This window comes from Rhinolophus hipposideros (assembly GCF_964194185.1).
Source record: "Rhinolophus hipposideros genome assembly, chromosome: 15".
Classification (NCBI taxonomy): domain Eukaryota; kingdom Metazoa; phylum Chordata; class Mammalia; order Chiroptera; family Rhinolophidae; genus Rhinolophus; species Rhinolophus hipposideros.
The window spans coordinates 46939169-46963652 of NC_138061.1; the positions used below are offsets into that span (position 1 = coordinate 46939169).

General features: G+C 35.2%; 1 protein-coding gene across 1 annotated transcript in view; it reads right to left on the reverse strand.

Moving 5' to 3' along the window:
• The window catches only part of DNA2 (DNA replication helicase/nuclease 2), a gene marked incomplete at both ends in the record, with an annotated part of 37494 nt that overhangs the window by 8784 nt on the left and 4226 nt on the right, over positions 1–24484 (reverse strand). Inside the window, 9 exons of the mRNA XM_081075427.1 lie at positions 751–814; positions 2147–2377; positions 4118–4312; positions 5713–5878; positions 6798–6915; positions 11076–11295; positions 17382–17513; positions 21991–22136; positions 23975–24158. Of these exons, the coding sequence (XP_080931553.1) occupies positions 751–814; positions 2147–2377; positions 4118–4312; positions 5713–5878; positions 6798–6915; positions 11076–11295; positions 17382–17513; positions 21991–22136; positions 23975–24158 (1456 nt within the window). The remainder of the gene's footprint in view (positions 1–750; positions 815–2146; positions 2378–4117; positions 4313–5712; positions 5879–6797; positions 6916–11075; positions 11296–17381; positions 17514–21990; positions 22137–23974; positions 24159–24484) is intronic.

Consider the following 24484-nt stretch of genomic DNA (forward strand, 5'->3'; position numbering starts at 1 on the left):
AGCATCCAAATGCCAGCCAATTTTACTGTCTAAATACTTCTCTCTGTCAAACCTACCCTGCCCTCAATCACCTCTAGCCTGGGCTACTACAAGTTTCCCGGTTTCTCTGTTTTCAGGTTTGCCTCCATTAACTCTACTCTCCACAGCGCAAGATTATTATCATTTTCTGCTTATAATTATTCAATACATTTGAATAAATAAAGTCAAAACTTCTTCACATGGTATATAAGACCTACTATAACCTGATCTCTCCAATCACTCCGTTCTTTATCTTTTACATTCCGGAAACAATTCCTGCACTTTCCTGCATACTCCACTTCATACTATATCACATTATCATGCATTTATGTACCATTTCCCTCTGTCTGGTACACTCGTCTAACGTTGCTGCACCAGACTAACTTATTAATCCACAGGATGAAAATCCAGAATGACCTCTTTCAAAAAGCCTTCCCTAAGCCCCCTAAAATTGGGGTAAATGCCTCTCCTTGATGTTACCATCAATTCAAATATTTGTCATTTTAGACTGAAAATATGTGTACATATTTGTCTACCCACAAGGATTTGCAGCACACCTCCTACATGATAGTCACTAAATAAATACTGCAAGGGACTGAGAGATTCCTAATAGGCAACACAAATAGTGTGGCTAATACTCCCATATAATGAAACATAAACTGGGGTTGGTTACGGCTTAACTAGGATTACTGATTGGTAGTGAACAAGCCTGGACATTTCCACTGCAGTTACCCAGAAGTCACTGCATCCCAGTTGCTGATTTCCATCCATTGAAAAATGACGATGCCTGTCTGCACTTAAATGCAAGGCAGGCTGGGAATACAGGAAGAGGGGAATATGAATATTGGGGAATGTGTATTTTGAATGTGTATTTTGGTCTCTAGCACAAAATTTCTTATCAACCATTCTACTATTTACTTACAATTTTTCTTTAAATCAACCCACTTTGTTTTAACTGAGATAAATATACTTTATAGTGCAACTATAAATGGAAAAAATATTTTCTTTCAAAAAAAGGAGAACAAAATGGTGAGTACCCAGAGTACCAAGGAGACATAGCTTTATAGTTAACACACATCTATCCTGTCTGCCGTACATGTGGTTGTGAGAATTAAATAAGACTATGCCCACAGCACTATGGAATGTGATGTACTAAAAAGTTCAGCAGTTTGGAAGGTCTTCAAAATGTTAAATACAAAATTAGTACCTGATCCAGCAACCCCACTATGAGATATCGACCAAGGCAAATAAAAACATGTTTACATAAAAACTTGTATGTGAGTATTTATAGCAAATACTAGCCATAACATCCAAAAACTGGAAACAACTCAAGTATCCATCAGCTGGTGAATGGATGAACAAAATGTGGTCTAGCCATATAGTACAATGTTATTTAGCCATGAAAAGAAATGAGGGAATGATAAACACTGAAACGTGGATGAACCTCATAAACATTATGCTAAGTAAAAGAAGCCAGACAAAAATAAAAGTCACATATTATGTGGTTCTATTTATATGAAATATCAAGCATAGATATTTAAATCCATAGGGACAGAAAGATTAGTTGTTGTCAAGTGCTGGGCTAGGGAGTGACCACTTAATGGGTATGTTTCCTTTCAGGGTGATGAAAGTGTCTTAGAATTAAATAGAGGTAATGGGTGATGGTTGCATAATACTGTGAATATACTAAATGCCACTGAACTGTGTGTTTTAAAATGGTTAATGGTCAATTTATGTTATGTGAATTTTACCTTGATTTTTTAAAAGAAACAAAGTACTGATACATACCACATGAAAATGAACCTCACAAACAGTAAGCTAGGTAAAAAAAAAAAGCCAGTCACAAAAAATTGCATACTGTGATCCCATTTATATAAAACGTTCAGAACAGGTAAATCTATAAAGACAGAAAGGAAACTGGTGGTTGTCTAGGGCAGGGGGAGTGACTGCTAAAGGGTACAGGACTTCTTTTTGGGGTGATGAAAATATTCTAAAATTGATATTAGTGATGGTTGTATACTCTGTGAATATACTAAATACCACTGAATTGTACACTTTAGATGGATGAACTGTATGGAATGTGATTTATACATCAATTACACGCCCCCCAAATGGAGTATTTAATTACCTATCTAATAAACAGGTTACCGTTGTCATGTTAATCTCCTTCACATAGCCCCTAGACAAAGCAAGTAGTGTTCTCTCTTCTCCACTTAAAATAATTCTGTCACCTGCCATTAGATTTGTGATAGGCATGGCACCATTTTTATGCTGGAAAGTATGCAAATATTGTCCATCATAAACTGTCTTTACATGTTCTGTTCTAATTAGGTTTCCAATGCAGTTGCCACTCTGCTCCCTATGAAAGAGAAAGAGAGAGAAATCTTCCATTTACATCACATATATAAATATTATATTTGCAGTTTTCTACAATTTATCTGTTCATCTGATCCCTGAACACTCTAATGCTAATATTGAGTCTGTCATTTTTATATTTTCCACAATCCACACTATAGTTTTAGAAATGCTAAGGAAACACTTTATTAGCTTTAAAATAATCTCTCACCAATAGATCTCTAGATAAGTGCAAAGGAGCACCTCCCTTGTTGCACCCACAGGTTGGGATCTCTGAACAATGTGTGTGTGTCAACATTTTGATGCTTGAAGGACATCCCCATGTCCTGTGCATAACATCACATTACAGAAGAACATACTGTAATAACCTGTTCCTGAACCTGATGTGAAGACAATAGTAACCTATGAGTATTCCTTCAGTGTTTACACGAGGATTTATAATTATTATTAAAATAATGGCAAGCAAAATGACATTTCCATGCTTCTAAGAAGTAAGTATTAAACATTTACAGTCTCTCAAGCACTACTATTAAAACACTATACAACATTAGAAGCTTGTTGATATGTACATTTAACATATTCACTGTTACTTATGTAGTATATCAATAACTACTTAAACTTTCTCCACTGTAATGTTTCCTGTGTTAAGTCTAGTATTAAGAAAATAACAATCCAGTTATTCCTAGTCACATTATTATCAATATTCATTCTGGAAAGAAATAAGTGGATGAAAAGCAACTAAATATTTAATAAAGAAAAACACCAATATACAACATTGCAACTTTATAAGTAACTTGTAAAAAAGTGGATCTCACAAAATATAAGATTGATGAACTTTAGAAAATTTGAATCTGTATCAAATATATTATTTAAATTAATTCAAATACATTTATGTATGTATGTATGTATGTATGTATGTATGTATGTATGTATCTATTTATTTATTTAAAGAAAGGCACATCTCTCAGTGGCCCATGTGGATATTGAACCAGCAGCCTTGGTGTTATCTGCACCATGCTCTGACCAACTGAGCTAACCCGGCACACCGATATATTCAACTTTAAAAAAAAAACATTAATTACTATATGTCACATTAGGCATGCTTCTTGAAAGGAGTGTGTCAAATTTTTTTCCTTAGATGCCTATGAGAGAGTGATAACATATTTCCTCTAAATATTGTGTAAAAATTAATGAAGACTAAAAAAAGTTACTAAAAATATAACATTTTTTAAAATAAAATCTTTTGGGGTGATACTGTAAACTTTTAAATACTAGTATTTAGTTATATAAGTAAAACTTCATTAATCTACACTCTACTAATATGCTAAAATTCACCTTATAATGTTCGCAAGTTTATACTCTTTTCACTGATAAAAAAGGATTTACTAATAATTTTTGAAATAAGATTTCTTGAGGCATATTTATCCTACTGAAAATAGCTAACAATGGTGCTCTACTCAGAAACAATTCATTGATAGCCATCTGGAGTTAGCACAAATATACGGAATTGCTTATCTTTTTTTTTTTTTTTTTTTTGTTGAGAGCCCGCTGGCCCATGTGGGAATCGAACCGGCAGCCTTCGGAGTTTGGAGCATGGAGCTCCAACTGCCTGAGCCACCGGGCCGGCCCAGGAATTGCTTATCTTTAATATGCTATATAACCTATGTTTGTCATGAATTCCAAATGACATCCCATCAACTAATCCAAATTACTGAAATTTTACTGTATTAAATGGACCACTTACATTTCTGAAGAAGGCATTAAGCATATATTTTGGTGATTCTTTTTATTATCCTTAGATTGTGACTCCAGGGTTAACATTAGATACCAAAGGCTGAAATACTCTAAGTGTGTAAGCTTTAGATGCTGGGTTCCTTCTTTTATTTGGGGCAGCATGCCAATCGGGACTGAATTGTCATCCATCTGTTGTTCAACTGCTCTGAAAAAATAAAGCTCCAAGTCAGAGATGTGTATAAAACATTTCACTAGCTGGTTATGAAATGAGGTATTTTGAAAATAAGTACATATATATATGATGATGATCATAACTTATAACTATAGCCCCTAATTTTCTTGAAAAGTCATTCTAACATTTTACCAGTCAAGTGTTCTTTACAAAACAAAATGCATATGTAACTCATTCCTGCATTATTTTGCCTTCAATGACTATCACCCTAACAACTAAAGTTTGGTATAGTCTTCTTTCCTATAAGCAGCTATTTTAGGTTTTCGTACAACCACATTTCTCAAAATCACAATGTTTGTACATCTAGCTCTGTGCCATAAGAAAGTCAACATACAAACAAGGAGAAATCACGTGGAGTAGCAATTTTGCTTAATACTAATTTTTACATTTTCATACAGAAACAAATATGTCATAGGAGCGCCTACAAAACATTGAAAATAAAACATAAGATTTCAAAGAAAATGTTCTATAGGCCCAGACTTCCCATGGTTAACTGTTCTCTGCCATTAAGAGAGCCTTTGATACAAGTTTTAACAGTCCTTTAAATGAATTTTCAGACCGTATTAGAATTTTGGTTCTAATTTGATCTTGTTTCCTACTCTGTATTTACATCTAACTACTTTTCTTTGCGGGGGAGGCGGGCAGAATATTGGGGAACAGTGTGTTTTTCCAGGACCCATCAGCTCAAGTCAAGTCGTTGTCTTTCAATCTAGTTGTGGAGGGCGCAGCTCACAGTGGCCCACGTGGGAATCGTATTGGCAACCCTGTTGTTCAGAGCTCGCGCTCTAACCAACTGAGTCATCCGGCCGCCGCCTACATCTAACTACTTTTTTGTGTCCTTCAAAACTTTCACTGACCTATGATGGTATAAATACATATAACCGTTCATAAGAAAAGTCCATTGGATCATACCAAACTGCATATCTGGCAGAACCAATTCCATTTTTAACTGCAAAAGGCCTGAAATTAAAATAGCAACTAAGAAAAATGGAAGACTTCTTGAAATACCATTTAAGAAAAGTTGTGTTGTATTCAAAATGCCTATACTATTTACTATTTACATCGTTCCTAACCAGAGTCTGTAAGTCCTAAAATTATTTCATTTCTCCAGAAACTATGTGTAGCAAGATTAAAATATCCACTTTTCGAAAAAGTTTAAAAAGTATTCTAGTATTCCCCAAAGAAATAGCCTTGTTATAAAATATGAACTGTGCTTTTGCTTTTTCCTAATCCCTTCATTTTAGAAATACTACACACAGAGAAAAATAACTAAAATGAAATTGTCAATGCCAGACCAGTCAACAATGTTAAATCATTTTGAGTTGAATGTATACTTAACTAGAATTAACATTTCTGGAAGGCAGCATGTTTACCTGCTATAAAGAGCACAGTTGCCCACTTGTGAACAATATTTACAGGTTTGCTTTTCCTCAATTATTTGTGGCAAAGGAGCAAGCTTTGTCTTCTCATTTCCAGTGGCAGATTTGCTAACGCGGTGAAACAAAGAGAATGCCATCTGGTTTCTTAGCCTTAATAATTCTATGGGGGGAGAAAAGGGTGAGTGTTTTTTAAGAAATAAGTAAAGTTTATGATATACATTTTCCATTGCATAAGTAAAACTTTCAGATTTAAAAACAAAAAAGTAAAGGACAATATTCATATTCCCCACTACACTGTAATAGTCACTGTTAACATTTTGGTATAATTCCTTCCATTTTCCTTCACTTAATAAGTTCTTTCAACAACCATGTATCTCATAACTAGTAAATATTGTACAGTTGGTGTTTTATCAGCTGAGAATAATGCTAAGAATAAATATAGCTATCTAGAGTACAGGACAGGAAGTTTAAAACAAAGTTTTGTATAATAAAATGTTTAAAGGGTAATACTGTTTTCAAATCTATGGTATATTGTTAAAATTCTTTTTTAAAAATACCACAACTAAAATTAGAGCCTGTATTAGGCTTAAAGTACAGTGAGCTACTGTCAGGTATAAATACAGGCATAACTCATTTTATTGTGCTTTGCTTTATTGCACTTCAGAGACAGTGCATTTTTCACAAATTGAAAGTAAGACTCTCCACCAACAAAAAGAGTATGACTTGCTGAAGGCTCACATGATGTCTAGGATTTTTTAGCAATATAATATTTTTAAATTAAACGACATGTTGTTTTTTTAGATAAATGCTATTTCATACTTATAAACTACAGTATTATGTAAACATAACGTTTATACGCATTAAGAAACTAAAAAATTTGTGTGACTTGGTTTATTGCGATATTTGCAGGTTCAGTAGTTTGGAACTGAACCTGCAGTACCTCCGAGGTCTGCCTGTATGTATCAAAAGTTGAAGGAATGTGCCAAAAAGTATGTGCCAAAAGTTGAAGGGAAAAAAATCAAACAAATAAACAAAATAACAAAACCCAGAGAAGTAAAATTGAAAAACAACAGCTCGACCTCTTTTGTCCAGATGGTTGGCAGGCACAGGGTACATGTGGCCAGTCTTGAGGTACAGGAGCAGCCCAGCTTCTGGATCAGCTCTTCTCTCTTGACTTAGCAGTGTGTACAGAACAAGCTGTGAAAATATCGCCCATTTTTGTCAAAATAAAACTTTAACTTTCTATCCTTCCATACATGTTTTGCAGTCAACACATACTGTAATTTTAAAATCAAAAGGTCAACTAAGCTATTTCCATTTTGAAAATAACATGAGCAGAATTAGTAAAGCTAACACAATAAATTCAATGTCAAATATTTAATTTCCACAAAACATAGTTTATGCTTCTCAGTTTCACAGAAAAAAAAGATTTCAGATTTTTCGCAGACAGGAAATATTTGGGTTTCCAGTAAATTAACAAGGGAAATTAAACTGTTTTACATTTTTTTAAATGTTTATGTTTTACATTTTGAAGTTAACAGTATTTAGACACTATTTTTCTTGTTTAAAATAAGAGAACTAAACACTAAAATGCGTATTTTTGTCATAATTACTGTGACAACTAAATGAGACTAACTACAGAATTTAATGTTTTTTCCAGAGCATGAAGCATCATTAACTACACTAGATTTATGTGCTCCTCAGAGAAAACATCTAAGACAGTTAGAAATAGATCCTTTAGTTCATGAAAACACCTTAGCAGCAAAAGTCATTTAGCATACACAACCTAACAAGTTAACTTGTTTTCCAAGCGATCTCCAAGATTAAAATATTAAATGATTTAAGAACACCTAGTCTTTAAGTCATAAAATTACAAAATACCAAGATCAGTAATTATAATTAGCATGCCTATGAATATCAAATTATAATTATACTCTAGTTTCCTAAGCTATATTTAAAATATAATGATTACTCTATAGAAGGCAAAAGGTATTATTTCCAGCATAAATATTATATCTATAAACTCATCCAGTTCACAAGACAGGTTTACAAAAACAAAAATAAATTAAATCTCACTGATTTTTGTTCTTTTGCTCCTACCAAAAATAGTGGTGCTTGTGCAATTAAGAAGTAATAGAAATATAGAAGAAATTTCCAACATATAAATTTTGCAAAGAGAATACAATCACAGATACCTCAAAGATCAAGGACATTTACAGAAATACTTAAGGTAACCTCAAATATCTACAAAGTACAATGTGGAAAATTTCAGTCTTAGGAAACAACCCCACCAAAGTTTGATATTTTAGCTTGATATATTAAATTCATCTATAAACACAAGATTCTTATGAAGGGCTGTTGCTCCAATTTGAGCCTATGAAACATGTTTTGGGAGGTCTTCTTACAAGTACCCTACTTGTGTTCCCTGATACAGCACAAATATTAAATAAAACTTTTTAAAATTAAAGTGAACTCATAAATGACAGGGTAGCGACTTGGGGCTGTGGACCAAACGAGTCATCCAAAATTAATGGTCCTTCCGTGTTAAGTTTTTCCCTCAATGGGAACTGAGGCAGAAGAAAAGGTACATAGGACTCTGCTTCTGGGACTTATGAGAAGAGGAAAATATCTGAAGTGAAATTCCCTGAATATGTGACAAAAGGAAGTTGGGTTGAAATTTTACAGTATTATTGTAATTCAATTATATCACAAGTTACATAGGTTTTTCTGAGCAGGTTTAGGAATCACAGTTCCATATATTTTTCCTTCAGAAAGTGTATTTCAAATGATAAATCACTCACTTACAAATGAACTTTTAGAATACAATCCATTCATAAAATAAAGATCTTCCTTAATTGAAGTCAGTTTATAACATAAGCTTTTCTGTAATATCAAAGTGAAAAAGTCAAATCTTCTAAGAGAAGAAATCTGTCTTTCTTCATCCCCAATATCTATATAATTCAATGAATCACCATAATTATTTCTCAATGTCTCCTTGTTTCTTGCACAATGAATACGCAACAAACTCCACTATTTCTGTTTGACCCTTGCTCTTATCAATTTCTTCTTTTTTTAATACATGAAATACTATTTTATTCTTAAAAGTTCTTCTTGAAGCTTCTTTTCTTACAAAGATAAAAGTTCCAACTGAACAAAATTAAATACAGTAACATTCTTTGCCTTAAAGGCACTACAAATTTAGAGCAACCTTCGAAGAAGAAAGGTCTTTTAATCTAGACGACTTTGGATTTCAGCATCCAAAGTGCTTTTATATTTCTCTCCCTTTTAGCATTCAAAAGGGATTTCAATCAAACTTTTCCTTTAAAAAAACAAGTAAAAAAGTTTCAGTCTCATGTACACAGAATACATTTTTTCAAATCTTTGACTTTAAAAATAGCTTTTCTTGGGTTGGTCTGGTGGCTCAGGCAGTTATAGCTCCATGCTCCTAACTCCGAAGGCTGCAGGTTCGATTCCCACATGGGCCAGTGGGCTCTCAACCACAAGGTTGCCAGTTCGACTCCTCAGAGTCCCACAAGGGATGGTGGGCAGCGTCCCCTGCAACTAAGATTGAACATGGCACCTGAGCTGAGCTGCTGCTGAGCTCCCGGATGGCTCAGTTGGTTGGAATGCGTCCTCTCAACCACAAGGTTGCCGGTTCACTCCCGCAAGCGATGGTGGCCTGTGCCCCCTACAACTAGAAAACGGCAACTGGACCTGGAGCTGAGCTGTGCCCTCCACAACTAAGACTGAAAGGACAACAACTTGAAGCTGAACAGCACCCTCCACAACTAAGATTGAAAGGACAACCTGACTTGGAAAAAAGTCCTGGAAGTACACACTGTTCCTCAATAAAGTCCTGTTCCCCTTCCCCAATAAAATCTTTAAAAAAAAAAATAGCTTTTCTTCTATCTTGACATGATTTTCCTTCCTCAAGAGAGCTTTAATCTAACCAAGACTTTAGTTCATGATTTCAGCCATTTCTGTATTTCCAAAGTAAAAAGTTCAAGCCTTCCAATAGGGGAAATCTACTTTTTCCTCTATCTCCAATATCTATAAAACCTAATAATAGGTGAAACAACAAGGTTACCTTATTTTTCATTCCCAAATGGAAAAGCTTTCATGAGAACTTTTGGTGTTTGGTACACAATTAAGAATGGCAAGAAAGATTTAATAAGAGAAAGTATCTTTACAGACAAAGTATGGTGGTTATCAAAGAGGAATAAGGTTGTCGGGAGGACAAATAGGGTAAAGGGGTCAAATATATGGTGACAGAAGGAAACTAAACTTTGGGTTGTGAGCAAACAGTGCAATATACAGATGATGTATTATAGAATTCAACACTTGAAATTTAAATAATGTTATTAACCAACGTTACACAATAAATTTAATTTTTTAAAAAACAGAAAGTCTCTTTAATCCTTTATTATGTAATTCAGCATTTTGAATCTGAATCTTATTTTATATAAAATCTGCTGAAATAAGTGAAATTCCAAGGGCAAAAGGAAACTTAAATTATATTGCAAAGGTTATATTGTTATTCCCTTAATTCGTATTATACCATAAAAATACAATATTACTACATTTTAGTTTTATTTTTGCCTATTTAAAAGTGCCTAAAACATACCACAAACTGCCAATGTAGAGTTGGGCAGAGGGAAGGGAAATAATTAGAAAACAAAATAGAACTTTATGTAAATTACTTGAAGTAACTATAATTAATATAAATTTCAGATCATTTGAAGGGCAACAAAAGATTGTTATGTTTACCAAAAAAAGATGATAAAAAAAACTTGAATTTAACATAATGGTAAGACACAGTTCTATATTTCATTTTAGATAAAAAAAATCAATATAATCAGATTAATGGTAGGGAATAAAAGAATTTACACTGATGTGTGCTATGTAGACATTACATGAAAACCATAGCTCCATGGTAAATTAAGTTTAGGAAACATTGGTTTAAACATAGCTAAAACAAAACGTATTACTACTTTAAGATTTCTCAGAAACTTTAATAGGCTAACGTGCATCATTAAATCTACAAATATACGAGGTTTCCCCAACTTACTTGACCAAGGATTTCTTTTTTTAGGAGCATCTGTATAGACTGGTAGTTTGGTGACATAAACTTGGCAACAATGGCTTACAGGTTCAGCTGTAAGGTTCTTTGCTGAAGAAAACTTTCTGCGGTAGCCGTGTAAACATTTGTAAAAAAAATCTGAGTACTATGGATGTATCACAAATTGAAAAGTACTATATGAAATTCAAATAAACATTACCTGAATTGAAACAAAGTATATAAAGCAGACTACATTTTTAAATCTGTTAAACATTCAATTTTCTTATAATATTTATACCTGGCTACGGTGTTCAATAGAATTTGATTCTTTGCCAGTTTTAAGTTCCAAAGGCATCACTCTATATTTCGTTTTACATCCTCGATGTATTTTCACACCAACTGTAACATCTATTTTGCCTTTCAATCCAAACCTAGGGGACCAAATGCTTTCTTCAATATCCAGTGATTTTATGACTTCAATATTACATGTTGCATTATTGTCACTACCATCACTTGGCCTAAAAAAGAAAACACAAAAACACTTAATTAGAATTCTCACCTGTTACCATTGATTTTCTATTGCATGCAAAGAATGTGGGGATGGGAGAGTGTATGTATCCTCACAGCACTGATTCTCAAAGTGTGGTTCCTGGAAATCAACATTGGCATTACCTGGGAAAATGCAATAAATGCAAATTCTCAGGCCCTACTCCAGACCTGCTCAATCAGAAACTCTATGGGTGAGGCTCAGCAAATTGTTTAACAAACTCTCCAAGTGATTCTGATGCACTGTCCTATAGGCTCTAACTCATGTAATTTGTATTTTCTCAGATGATAATAATATTTGTCATCTACCCCCTTCAGTTCATTCCTACTACAATCTTCCTAATTCAGGCCTTTATTTCCTCAGTCCTAGATTATTGCAAAATTCTCACTATTTGGTCTGCTGGAGCCACAATACCAAAGTATATATTCCAATATAGTTATTAAACAGATTGATATATAATGGTTTGGATGTGGTTGCACCCTAGGTAGGAAGGGATGTGTTTCTTCATGTCACACTATATGAAATTGGGTATAAATGAGCTCTTTCTCCATTATCTATGCAGTGTGGGGCCTGATCATCCAACACTTCATCCCTACACTCTTCTGTGACAATCCTGGGAGGAGCTCATGTGCTCCTCATTACTTCCTTTACTTAATCATTAAACGAATCCCTCTCTGCCACTATCAATATTTAAAACTAAGTACTCAACATTGTTTTTTACATTACAAAAGAGGTTGTGATTTTAATAACTGTTAAATAAACCATGAGCATAGGAAGGAGGAAAACAAGGAATGTTGAAGTAATTAGAAGAGATGAAAATAACTTTGAAAGCCACTTATACTTCGGTTATCTAAGAATTACTCATTTTCAGAGCAGTAAGTTATTATGCAGGACAAAAGTCAGATAAGAGCTTCTATTTATTAATGCTATTTTAGACTCAAAGCCATACAAAATACTAAATCTAATAGAACTCTTATGTGAAAAAGATAAACTTTCTAGTAATAAAATACTTTGTATAAAATCAAGATTTTTAAAGTATAAGGATTCTAGCTGTTAGAATACATAATTTAGTTAATGTGATTTTCATGTTATTTAGATTAGCAGCTATTTCTTAACAAATGAAGATATTTTCTAAGAAAAAGAATGCTATCTTAGTAATTTTTTTAAAAAACTGTATCAAGATGCTTCAAATATAATCTCTAGGAATATACTTTAGCAATCTTTGAAGATGACAACAGAGGAATTCAGAGAAGCCACAACTTAATGAAAATTTCTTAAATATTAATGTTTTCTTTCACCAAATGTTATCTGATTGAGACTTGTATTGAAATATGCTTATGTGAAATAAAGCAAACTTTATTATTTATAAAATGTCACATGTATACTTAATAGAAGTTAGATAATAAAACTTTAAAGGTTGCTCCTAAAATTCATTCCCTAGGTGATTTTAGACCTAGATCTGTGGAACAAATGACAGTATTTCAATTCAACTACTACAATTTTAATCAACACAATGCTGTAAAACTCTTTTGAGAACCATCTGATGGAGAATATAGTGTCACGAAAATTTAAAAAATACGTTTACTATATATGGATGAGAAATGTTGTCTCTTTAAAAGGCTTTTAAAAGTCTCATTCTGTGCTTTACAGTCTAGAGTTATTTTTTTTTAAAGATCAGCTATAAACTGCTGGGAAAATGATGCAGGCTAAAATCCAGAGGAGCTCCTCCTTCACAGACACACACATCTAAGAGTCCATTGTAAATAACAACTAAATGTCTTATACCGAGATACAGACAGAACACTGGGCTGGGAATTAAAAGATTACTTATTCTAGACTCAGCTCCACCATTGGTTTTTCATATAAAACCTGGACAAGTCACACCACTCACTGGACCTCAATTTCCAACTATTGGAAATCTAGAACTTAAGTCTGAAAGATGACCTTGGCTTCTATGATACACTTCTTCCAAGCTACCAAATCCCTTGCTGGTCCATCCCAAGCGTCCTTTGATGGAGTCTACACTCTCCCTGTCCTTTTATACTGTCATCTTTCAGGATTCCAGGCCTCTTCTGTTCCTGACGTGTTCTCTCTTGCAGTCTCCACCACTTCTATGTTTTCAACTACCCCTAGTACACTGACTTCTTGGAGGGCTTTAGTGTCCCTGTAGCACCAATACCTAGTACAACCCTGGGCACAGACACAGCATGTAATACATGTTTGCTGAGCAGGTAAGCCCATGAGTCTATGAGAAAATGGCAGCTTATCACTGCAAAAACAGTGAGTAAATAACTGCCAAAATAAAAAAATGCATAAAGTGCTAAAACAATTGATAAACAGTGAAAGAAAAGTTACTATATAAAACCATAAAAATGAATATCTACAAGTTAAACTCTCAAGCAAATTTAAATGACTCCAAAAGAAATAATAAGGAAGGAAGGAAAGAAAGGGTGGGAGGATAAATAAGAATAAAGAAATAATTAGGAACAATGGAAAACAAAATTAAGTTTATAATTATTACAGAAAATCAGTAGAGACCAAAAATGACAGAAACAAAGCAAAAAACCAGCAAAAGAATGAGTACTTAATAAACATATCAGTTTATCACAGTGAAGACTAATGCACCAAAATCTACCTCCATACCAGACAGCAATATGTGGTCCAAATAAAAAACAAAAAATGAAGCGTTTATAAATTTATAAAAAACACTACAAGAAAATTAAATAACCTATTTACTTCCAGCTTTTCTTTTCTTAAGGTAGGGAGCTGGTGGTAAATTTAAGGCCCCTACAGAAATAAAGAATATGAGAAATAAATTTAATTCTAACAGTAAGATAAGCCTTTTTAAACCATTAAATATTTTAAAAACATACATCAAAGTCCTATTGGCAAACTAACTGTAGTGAGGTTACACAAGTCTATGAATATACTGAAAGTCACCAAATTGCACACAATAAAATAAAAATCATTAAAATCCTACTGGCAGATACAGGACATTTAAACATTTCTAGCAACCTTCTAAAATGAGTTTAAAATCCTCAAAGAATTCTAGCAATATGTAAAAGGTTGTAAAATTCCCAAATATCTCAAATATATGGTGATGGAAGGAGAACTGACTCTAGGTGGTAAACACACAATGGGATTTATAGATGATGTAATACAGAATTGTACACCTGAAATCTATGTAACTTTACTAACAATTGTCACCCCAATAAACTTTAATTAAAAAAAATTCCCAAATATCTTTGATGAAGGAGAACCTCCAGTTCTGAGGTTTTCACACAAGGAAATAACTGTCCCCATCAGGTCCACCCTCCTACTTGTGTACTCTCATTCCTTCTTCCTTACTCAAAGACATAGCTCCAAGAATTCCTGCATCTCTTCTAAGTACTAATTTTCTCCTCTCTATGAAAATCTTTTCATCAGCATATAAACATGTTACATCTCCCATCTTCAAAATAACAGAGCTCTCTTAACCCAACATAAGCCAATAGCAACTATTTCATTTCTGTATACTCTTTCATAGAACAACCGCTCAATATAGTTGTATACACTCCCTGTCTCCAAATACTCTTCTACCATTCTCTCTTGACCCTATTCTAATCACATTTTCACCCCTGGAATTACTGCTGACTTTTCTTTCCCTCACACCTCACATCCCATCCAAAACCTATCACCAGCTCTAACCTTTAAAATCTGACCAAAATCCAACTAATTCTCATCACTTCTGCAACTCTCACTCTGGTCTAAGCCACCACTATCTCATGTTTGGATTCTTGCAAGAACCTCCAAATTGTTCTCCCTACCTCTGCCCTTATCCTACCTCATAGTCTCAACAGAGCAGCCATTTTGATCCTTTTAAAAGCAGGTCGTATCAGTGCAGAAACTAGCACAGAGAGGTTAAGGAACTTGCCTGAAGTAACATAGCTGAAATGTGGTAAAAGGATTCATATCAGTATGAATGTCAGTATGTCCTCTGAAGCACAAAGAACATTAGAGAACATACAAGTCGAAAGAACTGACTATTCCCAAGATTTCTGATTCACCAATTTTTTATTTATTTATTTTTTTTAATTTATTAGTTTCAGGTGAAGAATTGAACTGGCAACCTTGTGGTTGAGAGCCCACTGGCCCATGTGGGAATCGAACTGGCAGCCTTCGGAGTTAGGAGCATGGAGCTCTAACCGCCTGAGCCACCGGGCCGGCCCCTGATTCACCAATTTAAAACAAGTTATTCAGATGACAAAATGTCACAAAATATTGAGCATAGGTTAAGAAAATTGATAAAATGAAAGTTTTCGTCAATTTAAAGCAAAACAAAATGGGTGGCCGATGGCTCAGTTGGCTAGAGCGCAAGTTCTCAACAACAAGGTTGCTGGTTTAATTCCCCCATGAATGGTGACCTGCGCCCCCTGCAACTAAAGATTGAAAATGGCAACTGGACTTGGAGCTAAGCTGCTCCCTCCACAACTAGACTGAAGGACAACGACTTGACTTGGAGCTGATAGGTCCTTTAAAAAACAGTTACCCAATAAATTTTTTTTAAAAAGATATCAGATCAAAAGCCCCTGTGCAAACTCCAGTGGCTCCCCATCTACAAGAGACCAGCCACAGTCCCAACATGACTTATGAGAACCCTGCAGAACTACTTCTGCTCTCTCCTCCCACCTCACTCTGCTCCAGCCACATGGCAGATGGATGTCATCCACAGTGCTTGCCTGAAATGCTCTTCCTGGAGAAAGCAGCACAGCTCCCTCCTTCATTTCCTTCAGGCTTCTGCTCAATGTCACCTTAATTAGAGACACCTTCCATTATCATTCTAGGGAAATAATACGTCCCACTGACTCTCCTTCTCCCCCTCTTCACTGTTCTACACTGCATTTATCACAATTGGGCACACTGCTGTTTACTTGTTCACTAACATAGAAACTCCATGAAACCATTGGCTTTTTACCCCCTGCTACTGTTATCCCAGCACCTAGAACATTACTTGGCACATATCAGGCACTCAATAAATATTTGCAATAAATATTTGCTGAATACAATAAAAAAAAAGTATTACCTATACATTTATATCAATGCTACTTTAAGGGAAAAAAGTAATAAAACATTAAATGGCTAAACACAGTATTTAAACATATAGCACAAATCCACGGCAATCAATACATGACACAGACCATATGTAAAACATAGTAACACAGAGAAATATATGTGAAATTAGGACCCTCCAAAATATTTAGGAATTGTTTTATTTTAAAAAATACCACTGAGCTCGCTTCGGCAGCACATATACTAAAAAAATACCTACAGGGTGGCAGGTTGGCAGTTGGTTAGAGCTCAGTGCTCATAACACCAAGGTCGCCAGTTCCATTCCCACATGGGCCAGTGAGAAGCAACGGCTTGATCTTGGAGCTGAGCCGCTGGTGGGCAGCTGGCTGGCTAGGTGGTTACAGCATGGTGCTCATAACACCAGGGTCGTTGGTTCGAGTCCCACATGAGCCAGTGAACTGCGCCCTCCACAACTAGATTGAAAACAGTGACTTGACTTGGAGCTAATGGGTCCTGGAAAAATACACTGTTCCCCATTTAAAAAACAAAAAAACCTACATACAAAAATTAGATGACTTTATCATAATAAAAATAGAATTTTCTATTCTGTTCCCCTGAAAATAAGACCTAGCCAGACAATCAGCTCTAATGCATCTTTTGGAGCAAAACTTAAGATCCAGCACTTTTATATTATATTAATTATGTTACGTTATGTTGTGTTGTGTTGTGATGTGATGTGATGTGATGTGATGTGATGTGATGTGATGTTAATTTTTGCTCCAAAAGACGCATTAGAGTTGATTGTCTGGCTAGGTCTTATTTTGGATGAAACATGGTATTCATTAGATTATTTTTTGTCCTGGAAAGATACTCAGGAGTTTCATTTACAAAATAAGCAAACAAAAAGGCTAGTTGGAACAACTCAACCTTTAAAAGGCTTTAATTCACCGTAGAATAGAATCCTGGTCTAAACATAACAACGCCATATAAATAAAATGGGTTTCTTACAAAGACAGCTGCATCTGAGGGAAGTCAGTTGAAGTATATTTATGCATGAAATCTCCAGCCCATTTAGAAAATGAAGGCAGATACTCCTCTACTTCTTGTTTTACTTCCTCTTGATTCAAATTTAAGCGGTACCTGACAAAGAGATTAAATATAAAAAAAGTAAATAAGAACAAAAACACCCAAATAAGCAACCCAAAGACCCATCGACTAATTAATGGATAAACAAAATGTGGTCTACACATACAGTGGAATATTATTCAGTCTTAAAAAGGGAGAATAGAGCCCTATCAGTTCTCTGAAAGAGCTGGTTCAGCAGGGAAAACAAAATCAGCAACCCTAGTTCTGCCAAAGTTGCTTTTCCAGTGCACGATAGCAAAGTCAAGTTTATAGAGAAGCTCAAATTCTTCAAGCCAGGTGCAACTGCTGACACCAAAGTTCTCAAATGATCACACATTCAGTCCAACAGAGTCAAAGGTTATCCTTGGAAACCTAGCAACTTCCAGTGGATAAAAAAGAATGGAGGTGAGAATGTGGGGAAACAAGGACTCATGTATTGCCAGCAGAAATGTAAACTGGGACAACGCCTATGCAGAGCAATTTGTCAATATACATAAAAATTATAAACGTTCTAGGCTAGATCCTACACTGGAAGGGAAAATGCTATAAGGACACTATTGGGCAAAACTGAAATGCGGACAGATCAGACAAAAGTATTCAATCAATATTAGATTTCCTGAAGTTGGTAAGTGTACTGTGGTTACACAAAAGAAAATCCTTATTCTTAGGAAATATACAGTTAAGTATAGTTTTTTACCTCAGGGATATGAGCCCTGAGCCTACCTGGCTCTGCGTCAGCAAGGAGTCATGAGCAAAGTCCTTGGCCAACGGCAGGCTGCCACAGCAGGCACTGAGGCCACACACCCCACTGTCACCACATGCCTGGCTCCAACCACCAGAGTGGTCTGGGGAGAAGAGGCCTGAAGGAAGGGTGAGCAAGGTCAGCTCTTCCCACTGCAGTGGGACCCTGAGCCCACAGGGCATCCCAGAACGTCAAGGGCCCTGCTTGGACTGCTCTGTGGCTGGTGTGTTCATGGCTTACAGCCCATCATGTATACAATGACGTACACTACTTAATCTTAGAAAAATAATCTATATACGTGCGCACACACACACACACACACACACACACACACACACACAACAGGTAAGTCTGAGTAAAGAGTATATGGCTGTTCTTTGTACTACTCTTGCAACTTTTCTCTAAATTTAAAATTATTTCCAAATAAAAATTTTTTTAATGTTTAAATGCATACATCCTCTGGCCCAACAATTCTACTTCTACTTGTATTGAGCCCAGGTATGAAATAAAGGAGGCACAAAGGTATTTATTAAAGCATTGCTAATAAAAGCAAAGACTGAAATGCCACAGGAATGCTTAAATAAATTATGGCATATCCATAAAATGATACATTATGCTACTATTAATTAAAAATGAAATAATTCAATAAGTACTGATGGAATGATCACAAAGATTTAATCTTTAAGTGCACAATAATGTGCATGACATGCTACCATTTACATGACAAAATATAAATATATATACAAACACACACAAACATACTCTGTCACATATAAATTGAAATCTCAGTGGAAGGACATATAAGGAAACAATAGTGGGGCCAGCCTGGTGGCTCAGGTGGTTGGAGCGCCATGCTAATGCCAAGGTCACTGGTTCGATTCCCCCATGGGCCAGTGAGCTGCGCCCTCTACAGCTAAGATTGTGAACAATGGCTCTCCCTGGAGCTGGGCTGCCATGAGCAGCCAGAGGTTCGCGTGAGCTGCCTCGGGCTGCTGAGGGTTGCCATGAGCAGCCAGTGGCCAGCAGCCAGTGTGAGCTACCATAGGCTGCTGTGAGCAGCTGACCGACATCAACCAACTGCCTCAGCCCGGGGGAGCGCAAGGTTCATAATACCACCATGGGCCAGGGAGCTGTGTCCTACACAACTAGACTGAGAAACAACGGTTTGAACCAGAGAAGGGTAGGGGGAGAAAACAGCAGTGATTGCCTTTGGGGAGAGAAACCGGGTGATGAAGAAGACAAGGGTAGAAACAACTTACTTTTTACTGTATACCCTCTTGTACTAGTAAAATAATACACAGTGTTACTAGTACAAATAACACATGGTATACATGAATTTATAAACTATTTAGGCATAATTAATTAATTATTATTTTTTTAAATCTTGCACAACTGACTAATCTTTTTCCTAAATAACTTTCTCCAGTCATCCTGGAACCTTCTTCATTGTCATGAACTCCTTAGGTAGATTGTTCCAGTGTTTTACTTTTTACAGATCAGGACTCATTTTCAAGTTGCCAAACCAGTCTATACTGGTTATTTGTCTTCTGCATTTAAATTCTCCCTTTTTAATTTTGCAAAGTCACAGCAAAATGACATGTAACAGCCTGGTCTTTCCTAAGATTATCAAGATACTTAAGGTAGGCTCTTTAAGCTAGATTTCTATAGATATAATGACAGGGTAGAGAGTGAACAAATAAAAATTTGAAGGGCCTATGAGAGAGAGTAGAAAAGAAGTTTCGAACTATTATTTTAGGATTGGGGAATTTAAAAAAAGTATTCTTTTGAACAGGATTGACACTGTGGATGCGCAAGATTCATGAGAGAATATTTTTATAATCATGAAATGAAGCACACGTTTTCCCTTAATGACTTAAGATATCATGATAAAAAATATTATAATCCATTGATACTCAAGGATCTGCTAAAAATGCATTCCCCAAAAATTCTGACCTCATAGCTCTCAGTTTTGAAAAGCTTCCTCTTTCCTATACTGTAATGTACTTATCAGCTCTCATGTTATATGACTATGAAGCTGAAGCTGCCTCTTTCCTGCATCTCGGAAACGTAAGATTGAGATATTAGTGAAAAGTAACAGATGCTGAGGGCATGAGAGACATTCCATTACATAAAGTACACAAGAGTTTAATACATGAACATCATGAATTCTGAGCCAGGCTGCTCAGAAACCTTGTTTTCTTTCATCCTGATATTCAAGCTAGGTTCTGGACTAATCAGGTGACCTGATACCTAAATATCTGTCGTGGTTTAAAGTATGTCCACAAATTATTTGACACTCCCTTCAAAAGATGGCACCCAATTCCCCCACCCTAGTGGGAGAGCTGGACTTAATGACTTGCATTGAAAGAATAATAAAAAAACGGAAGTGACAATGTAGGATTACAGAAACTAGGATATAAAAGGCACTGTGGCTTCCTGCTTGCTCTCTTTCTTGGACCCTTCAATCTGAAGGAAGCAGCTACCATGGTGTGAGGATACATCACGCAGCCTTTGGAGAGGCCCACGTGGCAAGGAACTAAGACCTCCTGCTAACAGCCAACCGGAGACTAAGACCTCAGCACAAGAGACGTGTGTGAGTCATCTTGGAAGCAGATCGTCCCACCCTGGTAAAGCCTTCAGATGACTACAGGCCCACAGAAGAGACCCCGAGCCAGAATCAGCCAGCTAAGCCACCTCCTAATTCCAGACTTATAGAAACTATGAGGTGTTTTTCACTTGAAGCCACTAAGTGATTTGTTTCACGGCAATGACACAATACACAATACATAAGATACCACTTTCTGATTAGGGTGTGATAAAAAATATTAAAAATTTAAAGTGCAAAGTAGCAAATATGGTGATAGGTAGAATTCTTAAAGCAAAAACTGTATTAAATACATTCATATTCTGAATACCATGCTATGTGGTCGTGAACAATGATGACTTCTCTGTGTTTCAGATTCTTCATTTATAACAAGTTGCTACCAGAGTATATAACAGGTCTAAAAGCACTTAACACAGTGCCTAACATATGACAGGGTTCTGAAATGTTTTTAGGACAATAGAGTATGTCATTAGTAAATAAGTTGTGTGAAATTTTGGAATATATTTTTTCCCATATAAACAGTGAAAACATAGAATTACATCTGGGACAGTAGATTGATGTCAACTAGTCTGGAAATCGGAATCACTGCTAATAAAAACATTTCTGTGAGAAAAGATGGATTGCAATAGGAGTCAAGAAAGAAATAGACAGCAGAACATGCCAATCCCTCTGCAGGTAGTCAGTCACTCAAAATGCCAATCATTAGCCATTGTGGGTTTATACACATTACCTCCATTGTCACAAAATGCAAAATAGGTATTATCACCTTTTTCAGAATCTTTAAGTAACTTCTTCAATTACCAGACTGGCAAAGCTAGAATTGGAAACGAAGTCCATCTGACTCCCAAACCCATACAATCTTCAGTATGTCACACATTCTTAAAGGTAAGACAAAAAGTTGTCCAGACTCTCTGAGCAGCTAATGAGTCTTGTGCACAGGTAGAGAATATTTAGATATTTTTAGCCAGAGTTCCTATTGAGCAATTTTAGAAGCTCTTCATAGAATTGCAACGGAGTACTGCAACCGTGGAACCTGCATCTTCTAGTATTACACTAATTTATACTGACTAGACTAATACTTTATAGATTCTAGGAAAGAAGTTATATAATAAAATTCAACCTATAGTTCTCTCGTAACTACTTACATTTCCTTCAGATGCCTCGTTTCTTGAACTGTTTGAACAGCAAATTCTTGTATCTTTTCTGGGGCAAAGCTGTCACTTATTGCTTTCTGAAATACTTCATGGAGAATTGTACCAATCAGCATTTGGCGTGTGGCTGGATCAGAGTTCTACAGGAAAAATAAAAATCATACAAAAATTTTATCTCACAACATATTAACAGACATGAATGTATATTTATTACCTAACCTATTAAACCACCATAGCCAAAGTGCTCTGCTAAGACAAATGGCAAAACATCAACCAGTGTTTTTTTTTGTGGTGGGTTGGAATCTAAGGGACTTTCACTTGCTGTCTATTCAGAATGACCTGAATTATTTTATAGTTTTTTTTTTAAATCTGTATATTTCTATTTTGAAAAAAATTAACCAATATGAAAAAATTCATCATATTCTCAAATATTTAATATATTCATCTCTAACATCACTTTGTAATTTAACCAAATAGAAAAGTCAACAAAGGCACAGCTCATGAACTCATCAAGTAAAGGATATTATTCAAACATAAAATTTAAACTTACAGCAGAAATTTTGGGCAAGAAAGTTCTCTCCACTCAAAAATAAAAACAGTATTTTTCAATTAACTCTTTTATTAGCTTAGGCCTCTACCTTGAAGCTATGAAAAAACTTGAAAAAACTAGATAAAGTCCACCAAACCATCCATTGGGAATTTTTTTAAATGTACAAAGGAACTCTGTATTATTTTTGCAAATTCTATGTGAGTCTAAAATTATTTCAAGATAAAGTTTTTAATAGATAAATATCCAGGTCTACTTTATAATGTGTGGTTAAAAGAGAAGTTGATAGTCTTCCACAACTGAAGGAAAAAGGTGGATACAATAAACTATAAGTGACAACTAACCCTATTAAAAAATCTATTTAGATATTTTGCCTTTTTCTCTTCTTGCTCAGCTGTAATTTTGGTTTTCTACATATATAGAGATTAACTGTGTAATTAAAACAATACTCTAGAAGAGGAAACTTTTAACCTGGGTTTAAACCCAGGTTCGTCAACAAATAAATGGCATTGAAGCAAAGGGGGTTGAGTGGAAGGCAGAACTAATACAGATCAAAAGAGTCTTAACAAACATCAACCAAACCTATTACAAAGATCTTGTTTGGTACTTATTCTAACAACCAACTGAATAAAAAGATAATTTTGATAAAAGACATTAGAGACAAACCAAGCATTAGATTAAGAAATTACTATTAGTGTTACTGTATGTGATAAAAATATTGTATTTATATATATTTTTAAAATCTCAGCTTTCATTTATTTTCAAAATATTATAATGTTTGGGGGGCGGCCAGTTAGCTCAGTTGGTTAGAGGACGATGCTGTAACACCAGGGTTGCCGGTTCGATCCCCACATGGGCCAGCGTGAGCTGTGCCCTCCACAACAAGATTGAAACTACTTGACTTAGAGCTGATGGGTCCTGGAAAAACACACTTAAAAAAAAATTTAAAAATATACATATATTATAATGTTTTGGAAAAGCAGAATGGGTACTTGGGGGGGTTATTATAATCATTTACATATATATTTAAATTTTTCCATAATAATTTTTTTAAAGGAAACTGTCACATTTATTTTCAGTTTATTGGGAATCACAGGAAGCCAAGTTTGAAAATGTCTAGATGCATTAAATTGAAAATTTATCACTAAATTAATTTTCGTCTCATTAGAATGAATTATTCTATTGGTATTGAACAAGATTCAAAGGATTCAGGAATCTGACTTTGAGCCTCAGCATTGCCACTTACTAGCTGTGTGACTTTGGGCAAGTCAACCTCTCTACGCCTGATTTTCCTCATCTGTAAAATACAGCTGATTACTACCATCTACCTCACAGGAAAGGATTGTTGAAAGGATTAAGTAAAATGAAAGTGTGAAAGTGCTCTCTAAACTCGAACACACCGTAGAAACTTTAACTGTTAATATCATTTACCCTAAAAGTTTCACTCAGGACAGCTCTTCTCATGCATCGAATACTACTGGCTATGCTTGTGCCAGAAATTAGCATGTCTGGATACAGAATCAAATATCCAGAATCTTCATCTATCGTCCAAGTGTCAGATTTGCAGTGTCCCTCCAAATGAATGATATCCCCTGGCTCTACTGATACAGAGCACCTAAAAATAAAGCAAAGTTAAAGTCTGAATACACAGTTTAGGTTCCTACATTTAATCTTAATAAGGAGGCTTCCAAAAGTAAACATTTAATCTAAAGAAATAAGTATCTCTAAACTTCTGCATCTTTTACAAAAATTGAGTACCAGGATGCAGGTTTGTGATTCAACTCCTAATCATTCTACCCGCTTCCACCTCTGAAACACACCCGAGAATACTCATGGGTTTTCCTTAAATACCAAAAAGGAAAACTGCTTTCTTTAGCATCATCTGCTGAAAAAGCTATCCAATCTTGAATGGTATAATCTAAAACTCCAACTATGGATGAT